The sequence below is a fragment of the Manacus candei genome, unplaced genomic scaffold (assembly GCF_025592945.1).
Source record: "Manacus candei isolate 608988 ecotype Guabito, Panama unplaced genomic scaffold, ASM2559294v1 h1tg000043l, whole genome shotgun sequence".
NCBI lineage: Eukaryota > Metazoa > Chordata > Aves > Passeriformes > Pipridae > Manacus > Manacus candei.
Window position 1 is genome coordinate 13,487,445 of NW_026138091.1, and position 22,506 is coordinate 13,509,950.

The 22,506-nt window shown below is 35.4% G+C and overlaps 1 protein-coding gene across 5 annotated transcripts in view; it reads right to left on the bottom strand.

Annotated features, from left to right (window-relative positions):
- DOCK4 (dedicator of cytokinesis 4) overlaps positions 1–22,506 on the bottom strand; it is a 245,517-nt gene that overhangs the window by 33,643 nt on the left and 189,368 nt on the right. For 3 of the 5 annotated variants that reach the window (XM_051795355.1, XM_051795357.1, XM_051795359.1), the window contains 9 exons: positions 20,547–20,641; positions 13,085–13,160; positions 11,445–11,545; positions 10,738–10,796; positions 8,594–8,742; positions 6,932–7,017; positions 2,997–3,023; positions 2,735–2,830; positions 982–1,042 (listed from right to left, as the gene is read on the bottom strand). In XM_051795355.1, the coding sequence (XP_051651315.1) occupies positions 982–1,042; positions 2,735–2,830; positions 2,997–3,023; positions 6,932–7,017; positions 8,594–8,742; positions 10,738–10,796; positions 11,445–11,545; positions 13,085–13,160; positions 20,547–20,641 (750 nt within the window). The remainder of the gene's footprint in view (positions 1–981; positions 1,043–2,734; positions 2,831–2,996; positions 3,024–6,931; positions 7,018–8,593; positions 8,743–10,737; positions 10,797–11,444; positions 11,546–13,084; positions 13,161–20,546; positions 20,642–22,506) is intronic. The other 2 variants (XM_051795356.1, XM_051795358.1) reach the window with 1 other exon arrangement.

Sequence of the window (22,506 nt, forward strand, 5' to 3'; positions counted from 1 at the left end):
TTGTGCTACTTCTTTAATTGAAATTTCTTTTCAAAATTTGGCATTTGTTGTTTCTCTGGTGTGCAACTAGTACTAAAAATTTGTTTAAAAATTATTAGGATATGAAATTCATCTTAGCCTGTATGAGTCATTGACAATTCCATTAACACTTTATATGGTGGTTTTGGGTTTATAAATATTTTAATTTTCTTTTTGTACAAATCTTGGATGATTTGCTAATAATAGATTAAAAACTCCTCAGGGATGAAAATAATCCAGGTGCTTTACAGAATTCAGAACATGCCAGATATTTTCATAGAAAGCCTGGTTCTCTATGGCTTCATAGTAAATATCGTCCCTGTTTAGAGCATTATTTTTCTAGTGAAGAAGTTCTTTGTTCTCTTACATATAACTGCTACCTAGAATCAAAATGCAACCTGTAAACAAAAATGACATCTTTTTTCATACTATGAATTTGCATTCTTGGTTTGTTGTAATGATAATAGCATGACAAGAGGAGGTCTTGAGCAGCATTTCTGACTCTTCTACTGAGAAGAGAATAGTTAGTCTGCAGTATTGAGAAGTATCCCATATTATATGTTATAAGAATCAACTTGCGTCAGTTATTGGGAAAAAAAAAGAAATATATAAGTTTTGTTGGGTTTGGGGAAGGACGAATGGCATGTTTGCTTCTATGAACTCAGAAAACAATTAAACTTGGAAAGAACTTTGGTGAAATTTATCCGGTAGAAAGAGACTTAAAATTTAATAAAGCAGCATCAGAGACCTCTAGGAACCCATCTATAAAATGCCAAGGAAGACTAACTCCCCCTCATATCAATTTCACCCTGTAAAAAAACAAACAGTGATCCTAAGTGCAGCATTATTCTGTAAAATTCTACTCAGATTGCAATAAGAAGCAAAGTACCTCCTATTCAAAGTATATCTGTATACTAGAAAATGCTCAGCTGAAATGAAAAAGGGAAAAAGTATTATACAAACCAAAAGGCTAACGGTGCAGCCAATCTTTTTGCCATCCACTTCTCCCATTTTCATGCAGTCCCTAAAACAGAAAGTAATGAAAGTCAAAAGGAATTATGCTTATCCTCTTACAGTGCAGCACACCTCAGAAAGCAGACACTTTTGACTTGGCAAGCTGACGGAAATTATGCTGCCCAAAGGCATTTAGGTGAACAGCTGACCCAAGTAGGTAAGGGATTTCTTGCCTCCTTTTCGAGTACATTGAATACCTCAATTTTCAAGAAAGTCAGGTTTTTTTCTAGCTCTGTCATTGATTTGCTAGGAGACTTCTGGAGATTATTTGGTTTCTTCATACCTTGTGCTCAAGTCCTGCCAGCAGAAGCTAGTATGGCTGCCAGAAGAGGCAGTCCTGCCCCCTTCCTGCTCTCAGACACTTGCTCCCAGTCCTGCACTGCTGCTTGCAAAACCTCAGGAAGAGATACAGGTTAGGCAGCATCTTTTCCTGGGTTAGTTTTTGTCCATGCCTCTCAGATCACCGCAGTGCAACACAAAAACTTGTGTTGGCACATGGAAGAGGGTGATGTGAATGAGCAGGGATGAGTTTTCTTTCTTCAGAGGCATTGTACGCCTAAAGTGGTCATAGAATCACAGCATTAGTCCTCCTTTGGAAAAGCAGAATGACACTGATCTCCTCTGTAAAATGCTCCAAGATCCACCAAATTTTCCTCAGTAGAACTTCTATAATAAATATAATTTAAAGTTTGGGGAAACAACAGATCTGACCCTGAAATCAAAAGTTAAAATGGAATCATGCAGAGTTTATTATTAGACAGGGAAAAATAGCAAGTATAACCATGCTGAAGTAAAAGAATAACAAGGAGACATTACCATGTAGTCACTAAAAGAAATTTAACATAATTTTAAAAAATTCTTGTATACATGAGCTAAACAATTGTCCCAAATATTCTCATAACTACCAGCACACCATTATTTTGAAAGATTGAGAGTCCTGGAGGTTGTAATGCAACTGATCCCTGAAGAAGAATAGGACTGCCAGGCTTCTAGAAATTTAGAGTTCAGTCTCTTTGTTGATGAAAGAGCTTTCCTTTCAAACTGTCAGTGATGATAGCAAGTGGAGTACTAGGTCTCACCATGTGTCCCTATGGAATTAGGGAGAAAACCTTACATTTAAGCTCTAGAAAATGCTACAGTTGATGGCAATAAGCTGAAATCTGAAGTCTCTATACAGGCTTACAACTGACTGAGAAAATTAGTCTCACACTCCTGAAAGAAGTACCTCTCATTTCTCTCTCCTTTGTTCCTGTGGAACAGTCAGATGTGAGGTGTTCACCCAGAGATCATATCTTTGTATACGTGCTTACTGTGCCAGCTGACACTACAACTAAGCATGACTGACATAGTGATAAGAATTTTACATATTGTGTAAAACAACTGTCAGGTGATTAATACTGAGCTTTGTGTTTTCAGACAGACTTGAGTCACTAACCTACTGCCAAAAGTTACTATATTCCTTGATAGAAACTCATGCACACCACTGGATTTTTACACCATGGGGAGACTGTGGTTGTTTTCATGCTGCTTGTTGCATTTTCCTCACTGCTTTGACTGAGCAACTGCTGCCAGAGATCCTGAGCACTTACAGTTGATGTACCCATGTGTGCATGTGCAGTCACTGTTTGAGCAAGATAGCCATATTTGTCTCCTAATATTTCAAAGATGACAACCTTACTTCTAAATTGTGATAATCACTCACCTGTAGTCCAGTAGCCTCTCCATGAGGCGAGTCACAGTGGCGATTAATGAAACGCCACTTTCCCTCCATGTTTCCCGCTCAATTTTCTTCAGCAGACTGAAAAAAAAAGAAGTCAGAAAAATTTCCCTGTTTATTTTTGACTGTCACTATGACAACCTATCTGTTTTTACCAGTACCTTAATACCTTAGCAACATCTTTGACAGTTATATTTTTTTTCACAAACACCCTCCCAAGAAGCACAATTTGCAAACAATGTCTTACCTAGGATAAGGACCAAAAAGTGGAATTCTAGTCCAGGAAGCATTGACAAAACAAATGATTTTCATATTAGCTGCATCAGGTTAAAATATATCAAGTACCTAATTTTCATAATATATTAATATCCCAAAGACTTAACCCAACTCTTCCATAAAATTTATATATTCATTCCATGTTGGCACATCAAAAATGGGGAATTTAGAGATGTTCCTAGAAAATCATATTTATTAGTTCAATATAGCTTCTCAATGCGACCTCAACTTTTTTAAAGAAGATTTTTCCTCCTCTCCTCTCTAATATTTCAGTATGCATGAAATTTAGGAATAGGGGAGGGATTTCACTTAATATTTCTTTCTGAGAACATACTATCATGCACATGTACAATTCCATTAGCTTAAAGTGTCATAAGATTATTAAAAACTGTTGTGTTGAGGTCTCACACTAATGTAAACACAGACCACACATTGAAATGAAAAGCTTTCAAAATGGTGTTGTAAGTGGAGCTGTCAGTAAAACTATACTTAATATAATTTTGTTTATTATTCTTAATATAATTCTGTTACAGGCTTCTGATTTTCACTGCTGAAGTTTATCAAATATTAATCATTTTAGGCATGAATTTCCCACATTTCCTCTCTAAGAATGAGCATGGAAATATTTATCTACAGAGCTGTGTTACTTTTAAGCTTTGGTGGAGGAGCTCAGATGGATGACACATCCATGAAAATATTTCAGCAGTCTCTCTGAAAATGCCCTCAGGTATGGTTTATTTGGAAGCCTCTGAAAATTGCCTCATCCATATACTTCGAGCTTTTAGAGAGTCGTTAATGGCATCTCCGAACCTTCTGTGTGCAGTGGGCAAGCTGTCAGCTCCACTGACCTTCATCTACACTGAGCATGCTCAGTCCCATAAAACTCCTACGTCCAAATTTCACCGAACATATAACAGTGCCCAGTAACTCCTACATGCCAACTGCACTAGCTATACACTCCGGTTCTGTTCAGCTCCTTACATACCTGGGGATGTCACAGATGCAATTCTCCAAAAAAATTTGACCTAAATGAAGCTGTGCTCTACTGGAAGTGAGGAGGAAATACTGATTTTCATTCTAATATGGATCTTAAACGCACTTCTCTTTAGAAGGGAATCAGATGTCTTTCCCTCACAGTCAGAGACTGGCTATCTGTCATTGCTAGCAGACAGATGGCAAGGCCATCCTTAACCAGAAAAAGCTAAAGCACGAAGCCAGCATCTCTGTTTTTCATACAGAATACACAGCTACTTTAATTCACTTTTGAACACCTTACGTTCCTTACAAACAAGTTTTAGCGTCTAACAAGAAATAAGAGTAGAGCCTGTTACATTATTAAGCCTTGATTACTGCACTGATTTTTCTTTTCTGTTTCCTTTCAACCCTATGTTAAACAGGAACATTTCAACCTAAATTCATCAAAATAATGACCTATAGTTCTTCTAGAAAAACAGCAGAAGTATGACTTTTAAAAAAGATTGTTTTCATCTGCATTTGACTTATGCATTTTCTTTAAATATGTATTGGCATATTCATTATAAACATACAATTTCTAACAATGAGTTGTGTAGATACATTCAAAGTACTTATTCAAACCGACATCAATGTCGTCAGTTGAACAAATTTATGACTTGCCTTCTGATGCATGCCTCCCTCTCTCCCCCACACATCTTCCACCAGAACGCACAGAACAAACACTCAAAATGAAAAAGCTAGTCAAATATACCCCTTGGGTTCCTCATGGCTATTTCTAGGAAGAATTGAATCTCTGTTCTTAGAGGTCTCAAAGCATAGCCAAGAGGTTAGTATGTTCTACAAAGCACTAAGAGGGATAAACAACATAGTAGAAATGCCGTAACTGTCTCCAGGAAAAAAAAAAGCAACTAACATGGGCGTTGAGCAATTTAAATTAATTTTCCAATTCAGAAAAATTAAACAGAAAGCATAACAAAACCTGAAAGCATACACCCACTGCAGTGACCAGACTGTATCTAAAGCAGGTAGGTATGTGCATCCCCTTGGCTCCCAGTTGTACATATCAAAAGTAACCATGCCTAATTTTCAGAAAGATAGGTAATATTGTAGCATTTGCTCCCATTAAAGACTACAAAAACCACTGCTTGCTGCAAAACTGTATTACTATTTCACAGGCTACTCTAATATTGCTTAGATTAAATTATCCATGGAAGAAATACAAAAAACCCAACAACCAAAATCTCAGGCTGACCCCATCTCTTGCATTCAGCTCCCTAAACTGTCCCTCTGATTTTCATAATTTTCCTTCACATACCCTAGAACACTATGTCATCCTCCATTTTAGATTAGTATCTTCTACAAGCGTTCTTGAGGAGTTAATCAAACTTAGTAAAAAACTAATGATAAATACTACTATTTTCATAAGCTGGGAGTGAACTTGAGCAGTTATTCTGAAATTTCCCAGAGTTTAGTTTTAACTTCTGCTATATCACAACAGAAACAACAAGTATACTGATGCTGTGAGACATTTTGCAATTTAAATTATTATGTCTATGTCTTCAGCATTTAGATTTATAAAAGGCTGTCAGCATTTTTCACTGTATCTAGTTTAACATCAACCAGTTTAAATCTAACTCAAAACCATAAAAAATTATAAATTATATTTCATACTAATATGCTTTCTTATAGAATTTTAAGTTATTTCAGTGATAGACAAACTGATGTATTTTGCACACGAGAATGCATTTAGACTTCATTTTATAATTTAAGCTTTTCCCTTAATGACTTAATTTTGCAGCTAGAATACTGTTTCACTAAAATAATGAAATCAACATACCTTTTATCTTTACTCATATTATGAAAATGTCATGAATAATTTTGAGAAAGTTCTGCTTCAGCATACTGTACTGTTGCTTGCCATTATTCATTCAATTTCATAATATTCTGCCTAATCTCTCTACCCACTTTAGCTTCTGTACACGATAAATTTTTAGGAACTCTCTTTTTTTCAACTCAGTAAAATTATAGATTATAAGGTGCTTGCTATTCACAGACACCGAAACCTGAATGTTCTTTAAGCAAAGACAAGAGAGCTAAAAATAATACTTAAAGAAGAAACAATGGTTAAGAAGCCATATAAACAGAAAAACATCATGTATTTAATAGTACTGAAGAAAATACAGCAGGTTGGAATCCTGAAGAGGAACAATACATCTCCTACTAAAATAAACACACCAGAAATAAGTGAAATCTTGCACTTTGGTGGAATTGAGTTCTAAAGAACAATAGAGACAGAGTTCTGTTAGTTATTTTGTACCTGTACCCTGTGACAATCATTTATTTCAGTCACTGGGATAACTCATGGTTATAGGGACTTCAACACTATCGTTAGCTTTTTCTATTAGATTGAAGTGACATGCCATTTATTAAAAAATACTAAAAACTTAACCAGTAATGTATAAAAAAAAAATCTTATCGGAATAAACAAAATTGTTTACATCAAACAAGAAACCAACAAGTGACATTACTCAGAGGAGTAAAAGTTTCTGGCAATAGAAAAGTGCTAATTAAATGCTTTTTGTTGAATTCTCATGCCCAGTTTTCAAAACATTCTATCTAAACTCCACCTGTGCCCTATGCAATCACGATGCATTTCTTGCTTTTCTGATTTTAAAATTAGTAGGTAATGTTCAGTGATATAACAGATTTAGCCTTTCCCAATTATAGCTGCATGCAAGAAGTACTGCCAGACTTTACAGATGCTATACACCACCATGAAATGTTTTATTCTTCAGATTTTAACAAAAAAAAGAAAAAAGGAAAAAAATGAGATTCACAACTGTTTTTAGCATTACTTCTCTACAATGACATCAGCATCTGATAAAACCAACTGAACTCAAGGAATTAGTGTAAGATAAACACATTACTCACATACTGTTGAAGAGCTCTCGGTATGTTTCGTCACCTTTACCTTCTGACATTAGGCTGTCCAGTTTGTCAATCAGCTTTGCTTCCACCTGCAACATATAAGTGTGGTGTAAACAGCTTCTTTTTCCTTTAATGAGATTAGAGAAAATGGAGGGAAGATCTGGTTTTATGTAAGGGACTTTGCTAAATGCATATTTTAGAATTATTGGTCAATCATGTGATAAGTCACTTCATCTCTTTGAAGCTGTTATCATTCCCAAGGTTTGTGAGGCTTTCTTTTTTTTTTCAGTGACTTTTTTTTTTGTGGGAGGGAGCTAATTTAAATTGAGCAACATGACTTTAAAACTACAGGCTGAGTAGCATTTGCTGCTGCTAAGGCAGCTATCTATTTATGGAGTCAGAGGAAAAGCACACAGCCCAAATAAATTGCCTGAATTCTCATCGCAGGGCTGCAAGCACAAGCTAATTTTTTAGACTTAAGCAAAAATATAATCTTTTCTGACCTGCACCCCACTCTTTATAAATTAATATTTATAAATGTCTATACTGTTCAGAATTTTTGGGAGCTTAGACTTACTTTCCCAACCCTCCCTATCTGCCAGTGTATTTGGTTAGAAATCAAATTTGTTGGACTTACATATTAGCTATCAAAGAATCTTACAGTAAATATCTGGTGGTTAATGACTCCCTCAATGAATATTTTTAAGTATATTGATTATAAAAAATATAGAGGTGATGCTACACTGTGTGTTAACATTTCAAACCTCCTTTTTATCAGTAATATATTAGCAACCACAAATCTAGGGGAGAAACCAAGCTGTTGTCATGATATTTTATTAGAGAATAAATCTATTACAATTTACACTTAAACCCAAGGTGAAAACATAGAGAAGCAGAAAAAGAGGATTTTTTACCTTCTCACTTCTTCATAACACTTCTATGGTAATTTTTAAGGATAAACATATATTGATAGTGAAAAGCTATCTACTTACATTGCATGCACTCCTCCTTTCTTAATAGTTTGGGTTTTTTTTCAGATACAGCTCCCACCCAAAGCATTATGATTCTCTGGGAGTAATTAAAATACTTCTGCTTCCTTCATTTTGAAGCAGCAGGAAGGAGGGTACTGAAAAATGGTTTGAGGAAATCTGAAAGAATGAGTGGGAGCTGCAGGAGCAGATGGCATGCTTGGTCATTCTTTCCTAGTCCATTAAGAAAGTGTTTGAGCAACAAGAATCCTTACAGGATCTTGGATCCTTACAGAAGGACATTCCTCAGAAGGAATATCTGATCTTCTCTCATACTAACTGAAAGGGAAGCTAGTTGAATCCTATCTGACAGTAGTAGTCTGTACTACTGTAAAGCAGAAGTGAAAAACCACCACAACTGCCTTGTTGAAAACAACTCAAGTTTTGTTCTTCACTTCAGCAGGCCATGGATTTTATCCCTCATCTTACTTTACTAACATGATAGTATTAATTGGAGAATCTTACTAGTCCTGCAGAGACTAAAAACACAAACCCTTGTAATCCCTCTCCAACAGGTATAGTTGCGATTACCATCTCCACCCTGAGCTACCAATGGAACTCCAGGTTCAAGTTCCCCAGGACTCTCTGAAGTGCTTGGATTTCAGTCCTGTTTTAAAAACAGCTTCACACAAAGTACCTGTTTAAAGTTGCCACTTCGCCTTTGCTCCCAGTCCATCATGTCATGGAAAATGGGAATCATTACATTCCTCAGGTCTGGCTGAGGGATCAAGGTCACTTCCAGGAAGGGGCCTATCAATGCTGGAATAAAGTGAAGCTTGTGTTCCCCTAAAATGAAAATGAACATGAACTTGAATGTGGATTGAGTGTCCTGTGAGTTATCAAGCAATCCAAATACTGTCTGAAGAATGAAATAATTTATCAGATTTTATTATGCAATACTGAGTTCAGAAGTGACAGTGGGTTAGCTGTATCCCACGTTAGTCCTCCAGAAGGAGATCAAAGACAGACAAAGTACTCTCTGGGCACTTTATTTATATTTCACAGAAATGGTTTGGTTCCTAAGCTCTACATCCTTGTGTTTACAAAATGGTCAACTGTCCGATATTCTGTGCTCACCAAAAAGAGTAAAGTACTTTGATTTTTATCTATCTTTAATTTTGGGAATATAGAAATGGAAATACACGTTTCAAATGCAGGAAACGGAAGATATGACTCAGCTGTTCTCAAAACATGTACTTTTAAAATCAGTGCTAAACATCTTCCATTATCTCACCATGTTCTGCTTAGCAGAAAACTAAGTTCTTGTCAGAAAAGCTAGAAATGGCATATAGTAAAGACTGACAATCCAGTTTCAGTTTTCCACAAGTAAGATTTCTGATATCTTCAAAATAGAGTGATTATGAATCAAGATGCATTGATTTTCCAAGCTGGGGAATTAATTTACATCCAGCCTACCTCTTGATTTTTCAGGAAGAGCTTGCTGCTCTGCTCAGTGTCTGTGTTTGTGCAAAGGAAAAAAAGAATTCCCTTTTCTGGAAACATCCTAGGATGCATATCCATATGAAAGCAAGGTGGCTGTACTAGGATCAAGCCTTTCAATGACTCCTACTGCTACAAGAACTGTAAAATGCTGACAAGCATAACACCAATCATAATAAATATCCTGACTGTAGTATTTAATTGGACACATTACAGATGAGCTCCATATTGTACCCCACAAAAATCACCCCCATGGAAGGGTATCATTTGCCTGCATGTCAGGTTTCTGTTCAGCAGAAAACAATGTGAGTGAGGAGATGATGCATGCAGGTGTGCATGCAGAAAGGAGATGGGACCCAGCAATGGATCCTTGATATACCAGTTTAGAAATACCCATCATGTATCCACATAATTTAGAGGGATGCTTTAGAATAAGTAAGCAATACTAAATACTGTAAATAAGTAAAATATGCTACACATCAAATGTTAACAAGATATGAATAAGCAAATATTTCTTATTTTGAACATGTCTCTCTACAGGCTCATCAGAAAGACCACTTTTTTACAACTATATATCTTTCTGGGGAAAAGGTTTATAGAATTGAGATGACAGTATCTCAGAAACCACAGATGATAGTCACCATATCTTTAATAAGCCCTTTAATGAACTACTGAATAATTGAAATATAAAAATGACAAATATAGTGTCCAAATCTTCTACTCACTTTTGATTTTTTTCCCAAACAACATTCAATTGCATTTCTCTGATGCTCATACTTACAAACAGTTTGCACAGTTACTACTTAAAAATGTAAAAATGTTACTGAGTATATATCCAAGCATGTATTTTTTCAGTGTTGTCCAATGTATCATTTAAACATAGTCACTGACTTGTTTATGCCTTTATATTTTAGTGCAACCAGGGCTTCAGAGAAGACCTGATGCAAATCCAGCATCTCAGGAGAGCTTCAGAATTAAGATATATGTCTTTTCCTTAAATTGTTTGGCAACAGGACTAAAATTAGGAACGTAAGTATATTTCAAGGCATAATAATTCTACCCAAAAAGAGTAGTACTTTCTTAATTTTCTCTGATGGTATTTTTTCAGTTCTCTGTGAAGAAATAGGGATAGTTTAGGTACAGTACCAAGGCTTAGAAAGTTGGGTTTAGCTATAAAGAAGGGAAATACAGATGACAAGCTTTTTCATAAACTTGAATCAAGACTTCACGTGAACATAATTATCAACAACTCCTCTATCACTGGGAAGTGTATTTAATAGGTGAGGAAATAGTTATTGTTCTTTATTTTATGAGCTCCCAATGATGTGTTTAATTACTTACCTAAATTTTGCCACATACTGAAGATTTCACATCCCATTGTTACCCTCATGTCACCATATCTGCAATTTATTAAAAAATAAAGCAAAACAGTGAAAGATGATTCAAGAAAATCAACTTTATATGCCATTCTGTGACATTGTTAAATGAAATGTCTCAATTGTAGTCCATACAAAAATACTTTAAGAGTGACGATTTCTTCGAATTTTTTTCTCTTTCTGTTGTACCTGGCTAAAGGCAGACACCTAACCTGGGCTTATTTGAAATATTGTCAAAATGCTATGCTATACATCGGTAACACAGCTGTGAAGAAAAAGCTATTCTTCTGCAGTAAAATGCTTTAGTTGTCTCTCTGAGAACAAATAGTTTTGCTCTACCTTAACAAAATATGATTAATTCATATAGACAACAGTGCAGTGCCTGGCAGAAACACCTGAACAAATGTGAGTTGACTTATGCATGAACTGGCAATGAGTGCTGGCACTGTTGCAACATGGCTATTTTGCTCCCAGTACCTGAATCAATTTAGGCACTTGTATGAAGGCTATCAGCTGTGAAGACCTACAGAAAGGGCCAGAACCAACTCTCGTTCTAGTCAATGGACATACTGTTACATTATCACCCAAAAGGGTGGGCCCTTCTGCAACTTCTTACATTTTGGGAAGTTTTTGATATATTACAGTTTTCTAGAAGCTGACAGCAATACTTACTTCTCTAAAACCTTTTTCTTCTTGGAAGGTGTGAACATCTCCAGTTGCAAACATAACTGGTTTATAAAAATGACAGCAAGAAAAAAGTAGGAATCCCATATCTACAATAAACATATGGCATTTGGTTATTTCCTTTTCTCAGTACCACAATTTATGACCATTCAAGATGCAAATTTTCAAATCATAGCACTTGTTTCAGTGTCAACTAATCAGTTACTCAGACTGGTTTTGACTAGATTTCTTTGCATCCAAATATGCTTTTCACCAACCCCAAAATGTTCAGCAGAAATACATCTATTTTATATATCCCAAATCTCTTACAGGTAAAGGTTTCAGAGTTAAAGATTGGGTTTTTTCATTCCTTCAAGTCAGAAAACCATACCTTTTAAATTTGGTATATTTAAATATCAAACTACTATGACGTTAAGTCCAAAAACCAAAAAACACTGACACCTCAAAACTATCACATAACAAAACTGACATTCTCTGTCCATCACACTTTATAATACTATTTGCAAGTCTCACTTGCTGCAGCCTTCACTGGACAAAACCAAAGCCAGGTTTTCTTAACATATTCTAAATATAAAGGTGTTTTGTGCACATGCTTTATGAATTAGCAGTTGAATGTTCTAGTTAGAAGATTTAGAGATAAAATTGAAGTGAAATACTAATCATTATAACCCAATTATAGATGCTCCATGACAGGAGGAAGAAAGAAGCCCTACTCCAGACACTGCAGTTCTGCAGACAGTAATAACATTGTTAAGCAAGTTTAAGGAACATAGATGTCTTGTATATAGTCAATTCTTTTATGAGTCTCTGAACTTGTGGAACTTCATACAGAATAGGGTTCCTTATGGCCAGTTATGCCAAATAGATAAATCTGCATTCCTGCCAATCTATCTAACATGAGCCTGGATTTTCAGCGAAGCATCCACAACCCTGCTGGAAGTCAACAGGAGCTCACTGTCTTCTCTAGGAAGGAAATACTGCACTTTTTATGATGCAGCAATTGGACCAATGTCTCTTTCTCTTAGTTGGGCAGAATATTCATTCAGGTTTCCATAGGAATGAGTCTTTTCAGATACATTCCTAGATCTTCTCATCTGAATCCTAAAAGCATAATCCGTAATTCACAGTTTAGCACAGGTGCCATATTTTACTATATGAGGCACTCACTAACATCTTAAACTACATTCACCATGAAGTGTCATAATTTTCTAATTTTAATTTCACAACATGTTAATTGGTCTTGAGAGAAACTACAGAATGCAAATCTACATTTTTGATAATTTTCCATCGGTTAAAAATGGAATATTTTTCTTTCTGTAATAATGCAAAAATAACAGACAAATAACTAAATTTGATTTAATGATCAAAAAAATTGCTATGCAAAAATCCTGAATAAGTAGTCTAATATGGAGGCTGAAATAACAAAATGAAAAATAAAAAGAAACTAAAAAACCTCACAGCACTCATGATTTTTAAGACAATCCTGTATTTAAGAAAAAACTTAATCTCTGAGCACTTGAAATTGCTGATTTAGTACATGTTTAAGCTGTTTAGATGCTGGAGGTAAGTTAAATAACCACCAAGTCACAGGATGATGTAACAGCTACTGCATCTCTCATTTACCATACCTTGTAATCAAAGTTTTCATTTAAGAAGTTTTTACGAAGGGCATCCGAAAGGTACAAGACTGTAGTAATGATCACACTGGGAAGAAAAGAATGAAAAAGACAGGAGTTTTCAATAAGTAGAAATTCATATTTAATACTCAAAGCCAGACAATTTTCCAGTGAAGAAATGATGTAGCATGTCTGGCAGCATTAAATACCACATTTTCAACATAGACAAATATCTGACTACTAACAGCACCTATTGACAGAGAACATGCACATCAAGAAAAAGATAATAAAAGTGTGTTTTTGTCTGAAAACAGACATTCTATATAGAAGAATATAATTGATCAAGACAAATAATAAATTTTGTTCTGCAAATAATTCTGATATCAGACAATACACACTTTGTCCTAATAGCATTAATACATATAGTTGTGCAATTTGCTTTCAGCTTTCTTTGTACTGAAAATGTGTGCAGATAGACTATAAATATAAAGTATCTGGTAATCACCAGTATTCAAAGTTCAATTTGTCCACAGCTCTATGGACAGAGTCTTTTTAGTGACAACAGATAAATGCAAAACTGTATGGGCTCTGAGAGAAAGATCTGCTTCTAAAGATCTCTATGCTGTATGTTGTAAACAGTCATACAATGCCCTACATTGACACCTTCCTGAATTATAATAATCTATCTTAAATAAATATATACAACCAAGATCCTTTAACAGTGCTTGACACCAGTGACCAATGACAGCTTTGTTCATTGTAGCAACAAACTTTGGTAATGTACAGAAATAAAACATCCTTAAAGATTATTTCAGTATACCTCATTTCAGTTATTCAACCCTTAAACTAACCCCTGTAACACTTTTGTCTTTTAACATATTTAGTCAGACCAAAAATCCATATAAAGCATTAAATTCTTTTTGAAAGTAGTCAGCAGTGGATTCTTACAGAGGAGAAAAAAAAGATAAACACAGAATGATCTTTTTGTTGTTATACTCATGTATTTTACAACAATCAACTGCTTAATGATCTTCTGAGAAAAAGGTTATAACTATACATTTCTTTTAATTACCATTTGTCTACTATTAATACATCTAGTTTGCCTTTGAACATAGTTCTTGACCTGTATGCTGTTACAATGCTAAAATTTGTTTCCTTTTCCATACTTTGAACGTCTTTTTTTTACTGTTTTTTGCAATGCATTCAGGACTAAAAAAAAATTAAATATAATTACACCAAAATATATATTTTAAGGCTATCATAGTTTTCATCTTCACAACACTGAAGAATTACATGTTAGCCAACCCACCTAGGAGACAAATTATATTTTTCTTCTGGCACTTTTTCACTCTTCACATTTATGAATAAAAAATGGCTATGTATAATTTAGGCATTTTAGTTGTTCAAATGTTTGCTTCTGACTCTCTGCTTTTAAAATTACTGTCCCTGCCAAACTTTACCTTCTTGTTTGGTGTGCCTGAACACCTTTAACAGCCAGTTCTGAGACTGTTTTTAGAACACTGCTGGAGTCTCAATTTTCATTTGTTCCTATTCCATTGCTCGAGTCGTTTTCATACATATTATTTTCTCAATAATTATATTGTAGCTTTTCTATCCAAGTAATGTTCCATGTTTAGCACTCATCTGTATAGGTTACCCCACTTTTTCCCCTGTGGGGACTTAGAGCCTGTGTACAGCCCTCACTGTTACAACATGGAAGACAAAGTGAAACATTAGCAAAATGCAATATAAGCAAAGCTAATAATCAAGGTACAGATAAGAGCCCTGTCATTCTTGCTGTTGTGTATGATTTAACTTACAGCCCACATGTTTCACAAAATGGAAATAGTTTGCATATTTCAGGAAGATGTTCTGATAGAAAAGGTCAGTTCATCAGAACTATTGCTACATAAAACTGCAATCTAAGTCCAAAATAATAAAACCCTGAAAAATTTTACTCAAGAGAAAATTCCATAAGATCCATAACCATACTGCCAAGTTTACATTATATAGTTCTATTTATGTCTGAGACAATTCCTTTCTTGCTAAATTCTTTCCATGGCAGGTGAAACTGAAGAGAAAGATCTGCTTCAATTCTTATGAAAAAGTGAATAAAGTAGAAATCTTAAATGCAAGTTTTAGAATATTTTTTGAAGAATTTTCCTGAGATAACAGAATAATTGCAATGCAAGTATTTATTGCTATAGGGAACTTAGCTCAGGTTTTATTTATTTGGTAAGCCAAAGATAAAATATGGATTAGTTGATAAAATGTGGGTCTGTAGCATGAGAGTGTGTATGTGTTGTAGAAAAAAACCTCAAAACATCAGACTGAACATAGAAAGATGACATTGTTTTTGACCCACAATCCATTATTCTGAATCTACAACAATCGAAAATCAGGTAGGACAGAAAACAAGCTAAGGTTTGGGGTGCTCTTTCCTCTTTTCCTATCAATAATGTTAGTTTTATTAAAAAGAAAGCAAAAATGCACAAAGGAGAGACAGAAGCCAGAGGGAAAGCTGCCTGATCTGGTACAGTACTCACATTCCAAGTTGCTTCCCAGCCAACAATTTCCAAACAACAACATTTATTTGAAATCCATTTGCATATTAAACTATAAACCACCGAGTTTATGACAAGACTTGCTTTTCTTCCTCTTACCACCTGCCACATATTTGTTCAGAATCACTGACGGTTTTGCAGGAGAAAAACCTCTGCCTTTAGCTGCTAAATTATTCTGAGCTCATACACAGGATACTAACCCAAGGTCTGGTCAGACCACTGTTGATGGAGTAGCTTTTCCATCAGATTTTCAGAGCAAACCTTTCTACTGTTTCAAACATGCAGAAGTTCAATGATTGTTTACTGCCTGGGCTGTGCTCTGGCAACCTGGCTTTTGCCTGGGCAGCCAACGGTAGAAAACAAAAGTTTTCCTTTTTCATGCTGATATGGGAAAAATATATAACATTAGCTTGTCATTCCATCCTTTGCTAGACGGAAAGAGTCATCCAGAGTGAAATATTCTTGAACACAGAGATGTTTGAACAGAAAAAGTTTCTTTCATATTTCATAAAGAAATGAAATAAACCTTGAGTCATGTATAAGTGTATGTATCTATTGTTGTATGTTTATAAACTTATTCATACATGCATACCTATTATATGCATGCTTTTCATGACAGACTGAATGTCAGGTTCAGCTGTTATCAACATTTTGTGTTACATAAAAGCAAAAATGTTGTGAGCAACAGTGTGTATTACATAAAAGCAAGAATTTTTGTTCATTGTAGGAGTCTCAGACTCCTACTCCATGGGAGATAACAGGATTTTTCAAAGGTGCCATAATGGTGAAACTAATGCTAATTCGATGTCTTTCTTTACTGTGTATTCAATTTCAGTTACTTTTTAAAAAATAATAATGTATTTCACTCATTACTGAATTTGAGAATCAAAAGGATTCTCTGCTATGCCCAACTTTCAGTATATACATTTGAAATGCAACATACTATGTAACAACATACTTATTTTACAGATCAATCATTTTACTACAAATAATACTATTCATAAATCCATTTTGTGTGCTTATAAAATTCAAGTTAAGGATTGGATGACCTAGCATCTCTACCATTCATCAAAATGCTAAAGGACAGACATAGTTAATTACACAGAGATCTTGAAAATTAAAGCTTCTTGCATACCAAGAGCAGCAGAAAATTAGTTCTTTGTTCAATAATACATAGGCATAGTATGTATGAATATCAAACCTTTGCTCAGCAACAAATAGAAACTCCTTTGCTCTCCAACTGTCTTCTCAATTGATATACCTGGAGTTCAGCTGAGTCTGTTGGATGCTCTCAAAAGATGCCAGACAATTGAAGCATTAGACAAGTCATTCTTTTCCTAACCTTAGGGTAACTGAAGCAAATGACCATTACACAGTGATTTCCAATTGACAGGAACACTGCAAAGGCCTTCTCCAGAAACTTCAATTTCAGTCAGGCATATTTTGTTATAAATATTTTTATTTATCTCTGGTACTAGGCAACTGATTCAGACATCTTCCTATGTCATGTGGTGCTTCTTTGCAGTTACAAGTAGAAGCTTTACTTACAGGGCCAGCAAGCTAGCTTACTACCTACTTGGTGTAGAAAGAAAGTCTCTCCCCATAGTGAAAGAAATTAAAACTATATTTCCCATAGTATATGTAAAACCATATTTTGTCACTCAGTAGTAACATCCAGGTTAGGGATATCAGATAACCATAAGTAATGATTTTGCTTTGCTGCATGTATGCTGATTATCTCACAACAGATATTACATGGTTATGAAGCTTTAAACAGTTATTTGTCTCATTGCTTGACTGCTAGATACTAATATACATTAAGGATCTTTTGCATGTTCTTCTTCCATTACAGAACACAATTCAAAAAATCTATTTCTCTGCTTTAGTGCTAAGTCTGCCTTTTTAAATGTTACATTATTTCTCAAATTTTAGAAGTCAATTGGTAGTTCATAATGCTAGCCATTAATACTTTTTCATGTTGAGCATCAGAACACTCAGGATTATAGATCACACGTGTCTTCATGAAGCATCTTAATTTCTTGATAGTTACAGATTTGCTTTCTTGAGCTCACAGTATCTTCTGTTTTGATTTTTTTTTTATCCCAGACAGCACCCAAGTACCAGATGCTACATAATTTCTGAAAACACTGCAATGAGAAAGAAAAAAACAACCTAGAAGCCAAGGGGCAGCAATATTTTTATATGGAAATATTGTATATTGTAAAAATTATGGCATTGTAGACATCTAAAAATCTTTCAGGCAATAGCAATTCTGCATATACAAATAAGAGGAAAAAAAGAATTTCTCCTCCCCTCCCGGGAAAAGCTTATTACCTGATTATATCCCTGCTAAGACTCATTTCTTCCCTCAGCTCAGACAGGCTAAATCTCTCTTCCTGTAAATACCAGACAGTTTGAATTTTTATACTACTCTAGGGACAGGGGAGAGAAAAGACAGTGCTGCTGGTGATGTGACTGCAGCAGTGGGTGAAGCTCTCAAGACAATCACTGCCTTCAGGAGTGATTGTCTCTTGACAGTCTCTTGAGTGTAAGGCCAGGCAGGTGAGAAGGCAGCCATCAGACATGGGAAACATGACAATTGTTTTACTCCTGAGAAGCAGGAGTTTGAAAAGACCCAGAATATTAATGGATTACTTGATTCTGCTCTTAAAAAGATGGGCTAGACCTTCTAGCTTTTTCTTTAACACATGAATGGAGCAAGGAGTTCAAGAAGTTTCGCTTAGAGTCCTGAAGAGTCTAAAATCATTGGAAGTGAAGCAAGTGAAGGTCAGGAACAACAGCTCACAGGCCCTTCTCTCTGTGGGGCAGGCAGTGCCCTAATTTTGCACCCTGCCTCTAGGCTCTTTCCTTTGCACTTAAAGATTCTGGGCTGGGACTATTCTAGCAAAGCTACTACTCTGACTGTGCTTCTGAACACCTTGAGGAAGCTGAAGGAAGGCAGCCACTGCAATTGCAGTTGGGGACACGAGTTAAAGGATGAAGCTCCCACTCAGAAACAGCTCTGGAAAAACTAGTGCTTTGCAGATGAAGAAAGAACAGAAGTGGGTTTTCCTTTCTGCTGCCTCAAAAAGGAACAGAGTAGGAACATAGGAATAATGAGGCTTCAGTTTTCACTACACATAAAAGCACACCTGGTCAACCCCCGTTTAGTAGCAAACCAGTACTTCATCCACAAAGGAATGAATGCCTAGCGAAGCAATCATTGAAAGCTGAACTGGTAAAGGTATGATTACATCCCACTTGCTGGCAGTAGCGCTTATGCAATTGTTATCAGGATCAGTTAGCCGATCTGGTTAGCTTCTTGTGGCCAATTCCCACCAGCAGTTATTGTCAGCTTCTGCCTGTCTTCCTTGCCTGACAGAACTGGACATAGATCCTCTCTAGACGGTCAGAAACAACAAGACATCGACTCATAAAAGGAGATGTGTGATAGTAACTAAAATACTGATGAAGAAAAATACTCCTTTGCAGAACTTGGTATCATCATCTGTAGCATATCTGAAGATCACCAGCCAAGAAACATGTGCCAAGGTCGTTCCTAAATCTTAGTTCTGTACATGTCAGCTGTTGCAAAGCTATCTGCCAAGCCAGCTGTTTCGGGAATATATAACAATTTCTTACATTATATATTTAGTCTAAAAGTTCCTATGCTTTTTCCCTGTTTCCTGTGTTTCGTCATTTATTTCTTAAGCATGATTACCAGATGCAGGCTGGTATCAGTCATATCTTGTTTAATATCATACACAGAAACAAATTATCATATCAATTCTTTAATTACTAACTTTTTTTCCCCCTGGAATGCGAACTTTGCAAGATTAGCAACACTGAGGTAATAAAAGTTAACAAAAAATGTTATTTTTTTTCAAGTCATGACAAAGTTTGGACAAATACTATTATGCTTGCATATACACACACACACACATAACAAATATAGATCATGAATGCAAGTGTTGTCAAATTTAATTGTACCAACAATATCGCTACTAGTAGTCAGTATGGCACCATGAATTTAAATTCTCCTTGGAGCCAGCAGGCAAAATGCAGAATAAAACCCAATTTCAATCAGGCATTGCAATATGTATCATGAAAGTTTAAGTCAATACTACATTCTGGATTCCTAGGTCTGCCCAACACAACCCCCCTCCTCTGCTGGCATTGATGTTTCTATAATTGTGTTGACTGTTCAGCTTGGCTTATCTGATCTAAAAGATAAGACTGCAAAAAAGGATAGGTGGTGATACAGGTGAACTAAAAGTCAATAGTTTCAGATTCATTGTAATTGCTTCTTAGAAATGCCAGGAACCTGTTTCTCTAAAAATAGGCCTGAGTGGAAAAAGAATGGCTGAAAGGCAGGTTACATCTGAAAGTCTTAATAAGCAGTGCTTAGGGCTCTATTTGAATGTTGTCTGTGCTGTACCTCATTTCTTGATTTGTGATTTTAAATTTGTGATTTTTCTGATGCTAATGAACAAACATGCAAAAACATCGTTAATGATATTACAGCTGATAATTTCTTCTTGAGAGCAAACAGATCTTTACCAACTCAGCATTTCAATAAACAGATTTGAAATGAAGATCTGTTGAGACTTGTCATTTGGTACTTGGAAAACAAAGCTGTTGATGCTTAGCAGCTTCATTCTGTAAGTGTTTCTGAATTTCCAGTTATATGTGCTTAGTAAAATTCAGAACAGAAAGAGGTACAGATTAAATTATAAAAATTTGTAGTGTAAAAAAAGTCAGAGATTTCAAATCTTAAATTAAAAAATGAAAAATCGCAGACAGCATTATAAAAGATATATTGAATTTTTATTACAAATATCATATAATTTTATTTTTACCATGATCTGTGCATCTACCCATATTTTTTATTAACATTAAAAATGCCTTACTTGTTTGCAACCAAACGCATCACTGTCCAGTCTTTTGGAAACATCTCTGGTCGTATTAGTATCCGAAATACTGTGAAAATCTGCAGCAGGAAATCCTTTGGAAGGAAAAGAAGCAGTCATATATCTTTGCTGCTTTAAAAAAGAGTGGTTAGCTTTAAAAATATTTTAATCAGAGAGAAAAACAATCATTATAGAAATAGCAAAATTGCATTAATTCATTTATTTTCAACATAGATACACCTCTGAATGTTTTTCTTTTTTTTTCCCCAAGAAGTCTTCAAATAGTGATTTAATCCATTCTTCTTAAAAGGAGGAAAATAATACAATGTGCCATTTGATTGACAGCAATGTATAAGATAAATGTCAAAGATGCATTTGGTTTCCACCCATACACTTCCACAAACGCGATCTCGAGACCAATTTGCAAATCAAAAAAGCATTTTACAAACACCAGAGTTCAGAATATCTCCTTAATCATGTCAGGTTTTCATCACTTTCAAGATTTATTCTAAAAGTGGTATTATTTGGTGGGAAAGAGAGAGAGTGTAAGGACAATTTTATCACTGAGTTGGCAAAGACCAGTGACTTCAATAGTGATGCCCAGGCCTCATAACTGGTATCGCAGCTGGCTGGCTGTGTGCAGGTCACCTAACTATTCTGCTTCATTTGCTAAATCTATAAAAACAGTGAACACATGTGAGCTACTTTGAATGTAGAAAGTACTGCTTGAAAGCTTTTAGCATTATCATCTATGTCATTTAACTCACTAATAAATAAAAAACCTATTCCTCTCAGCATGTTTTTTTTCAGTTTTTCCTTTCACAAATAAAACTAACATCAAGGGTAATAATTCTAATGGGCTATCTTGATTCTGTATAGCACTGCTAGTATTCTTTTAGTAAGAAAATGGAGCTTTTGACAACACAAAGAGCATGAGGCAAGTGATATAAACACGCCTAACAGAATCAGTGCAGCACCTGACCTTGAAATGTTTGCTATTGATTCTGCCCACAACACTTGTGGAGAGTTAGCCTGAAACACAGATGAGAGGAAGATACAGCCAAAGAATACCAAACAATTTTGAACATCAAAATATATTCTGAAGTGCATTTATCCAAGTGTAGATGACAGGCATGGCACAACAGATGTCTTTCATTAGAGAATCACTGTAAAGGGGGACAAATGCAGGCGTTGGGAAAGGCAGATGAGATCCCCACACCCACCCACCAGAGAAGATTACATAACAGAGACAACCTGTTTTCTGAGCAAGTTGCCAAAAAATTATCTGTATTAAAGAGTATAAACGATACTTATTGCAGATAACATACAGTTTGAATGCAGGTGACCAGCTTTACAGGTAAAGAAGTATCTCTACAAGCAACATATTTATTCCAGATCATTTCTCTATAGTTTTGCACCTTGTACTTAAATGTCAACACTTCTGCTTGCCTTTCTGTTTGTTTGTTATTAGAGGTAAATTCCCTTCCTTGCAGCTCTATCCCATAATCACAACAATATGGCAACGCCTTGAACGTTTGCTGCATGTCATCTCACAATAACATCCCAAATTCTCCCATATTCCATTTTTAGCCTGTCTGTTGTCCAGACATGATATATGTTGTTGCTGCTGTTAGAGATCTAACTAACTGACTGCTGAACTGAAGAAGCCAAATGGCTGTTGTTGGGAAACCATGCAGTGATTTGAAGACTTAAACCCCAAGGTTGTGTGAGGTGTAAACTTAGTGCCTTTGAGACTCATGAGCCACAGCTGAAATTTGGCAGCTTGTTCAAAAGTCATTAGGAAAAGAATAACAGACAGAGGGGAAGATCATATGTACTTAATTTCTTTAGGTAACTAGGCTAAAAACAGAATACATCTTTTATTTCAAGTACATTTTAAAACAAAGAAAATGTAGACTTTGGCATTAATTTTTGAATCATTAACATCAGGCTAATTATT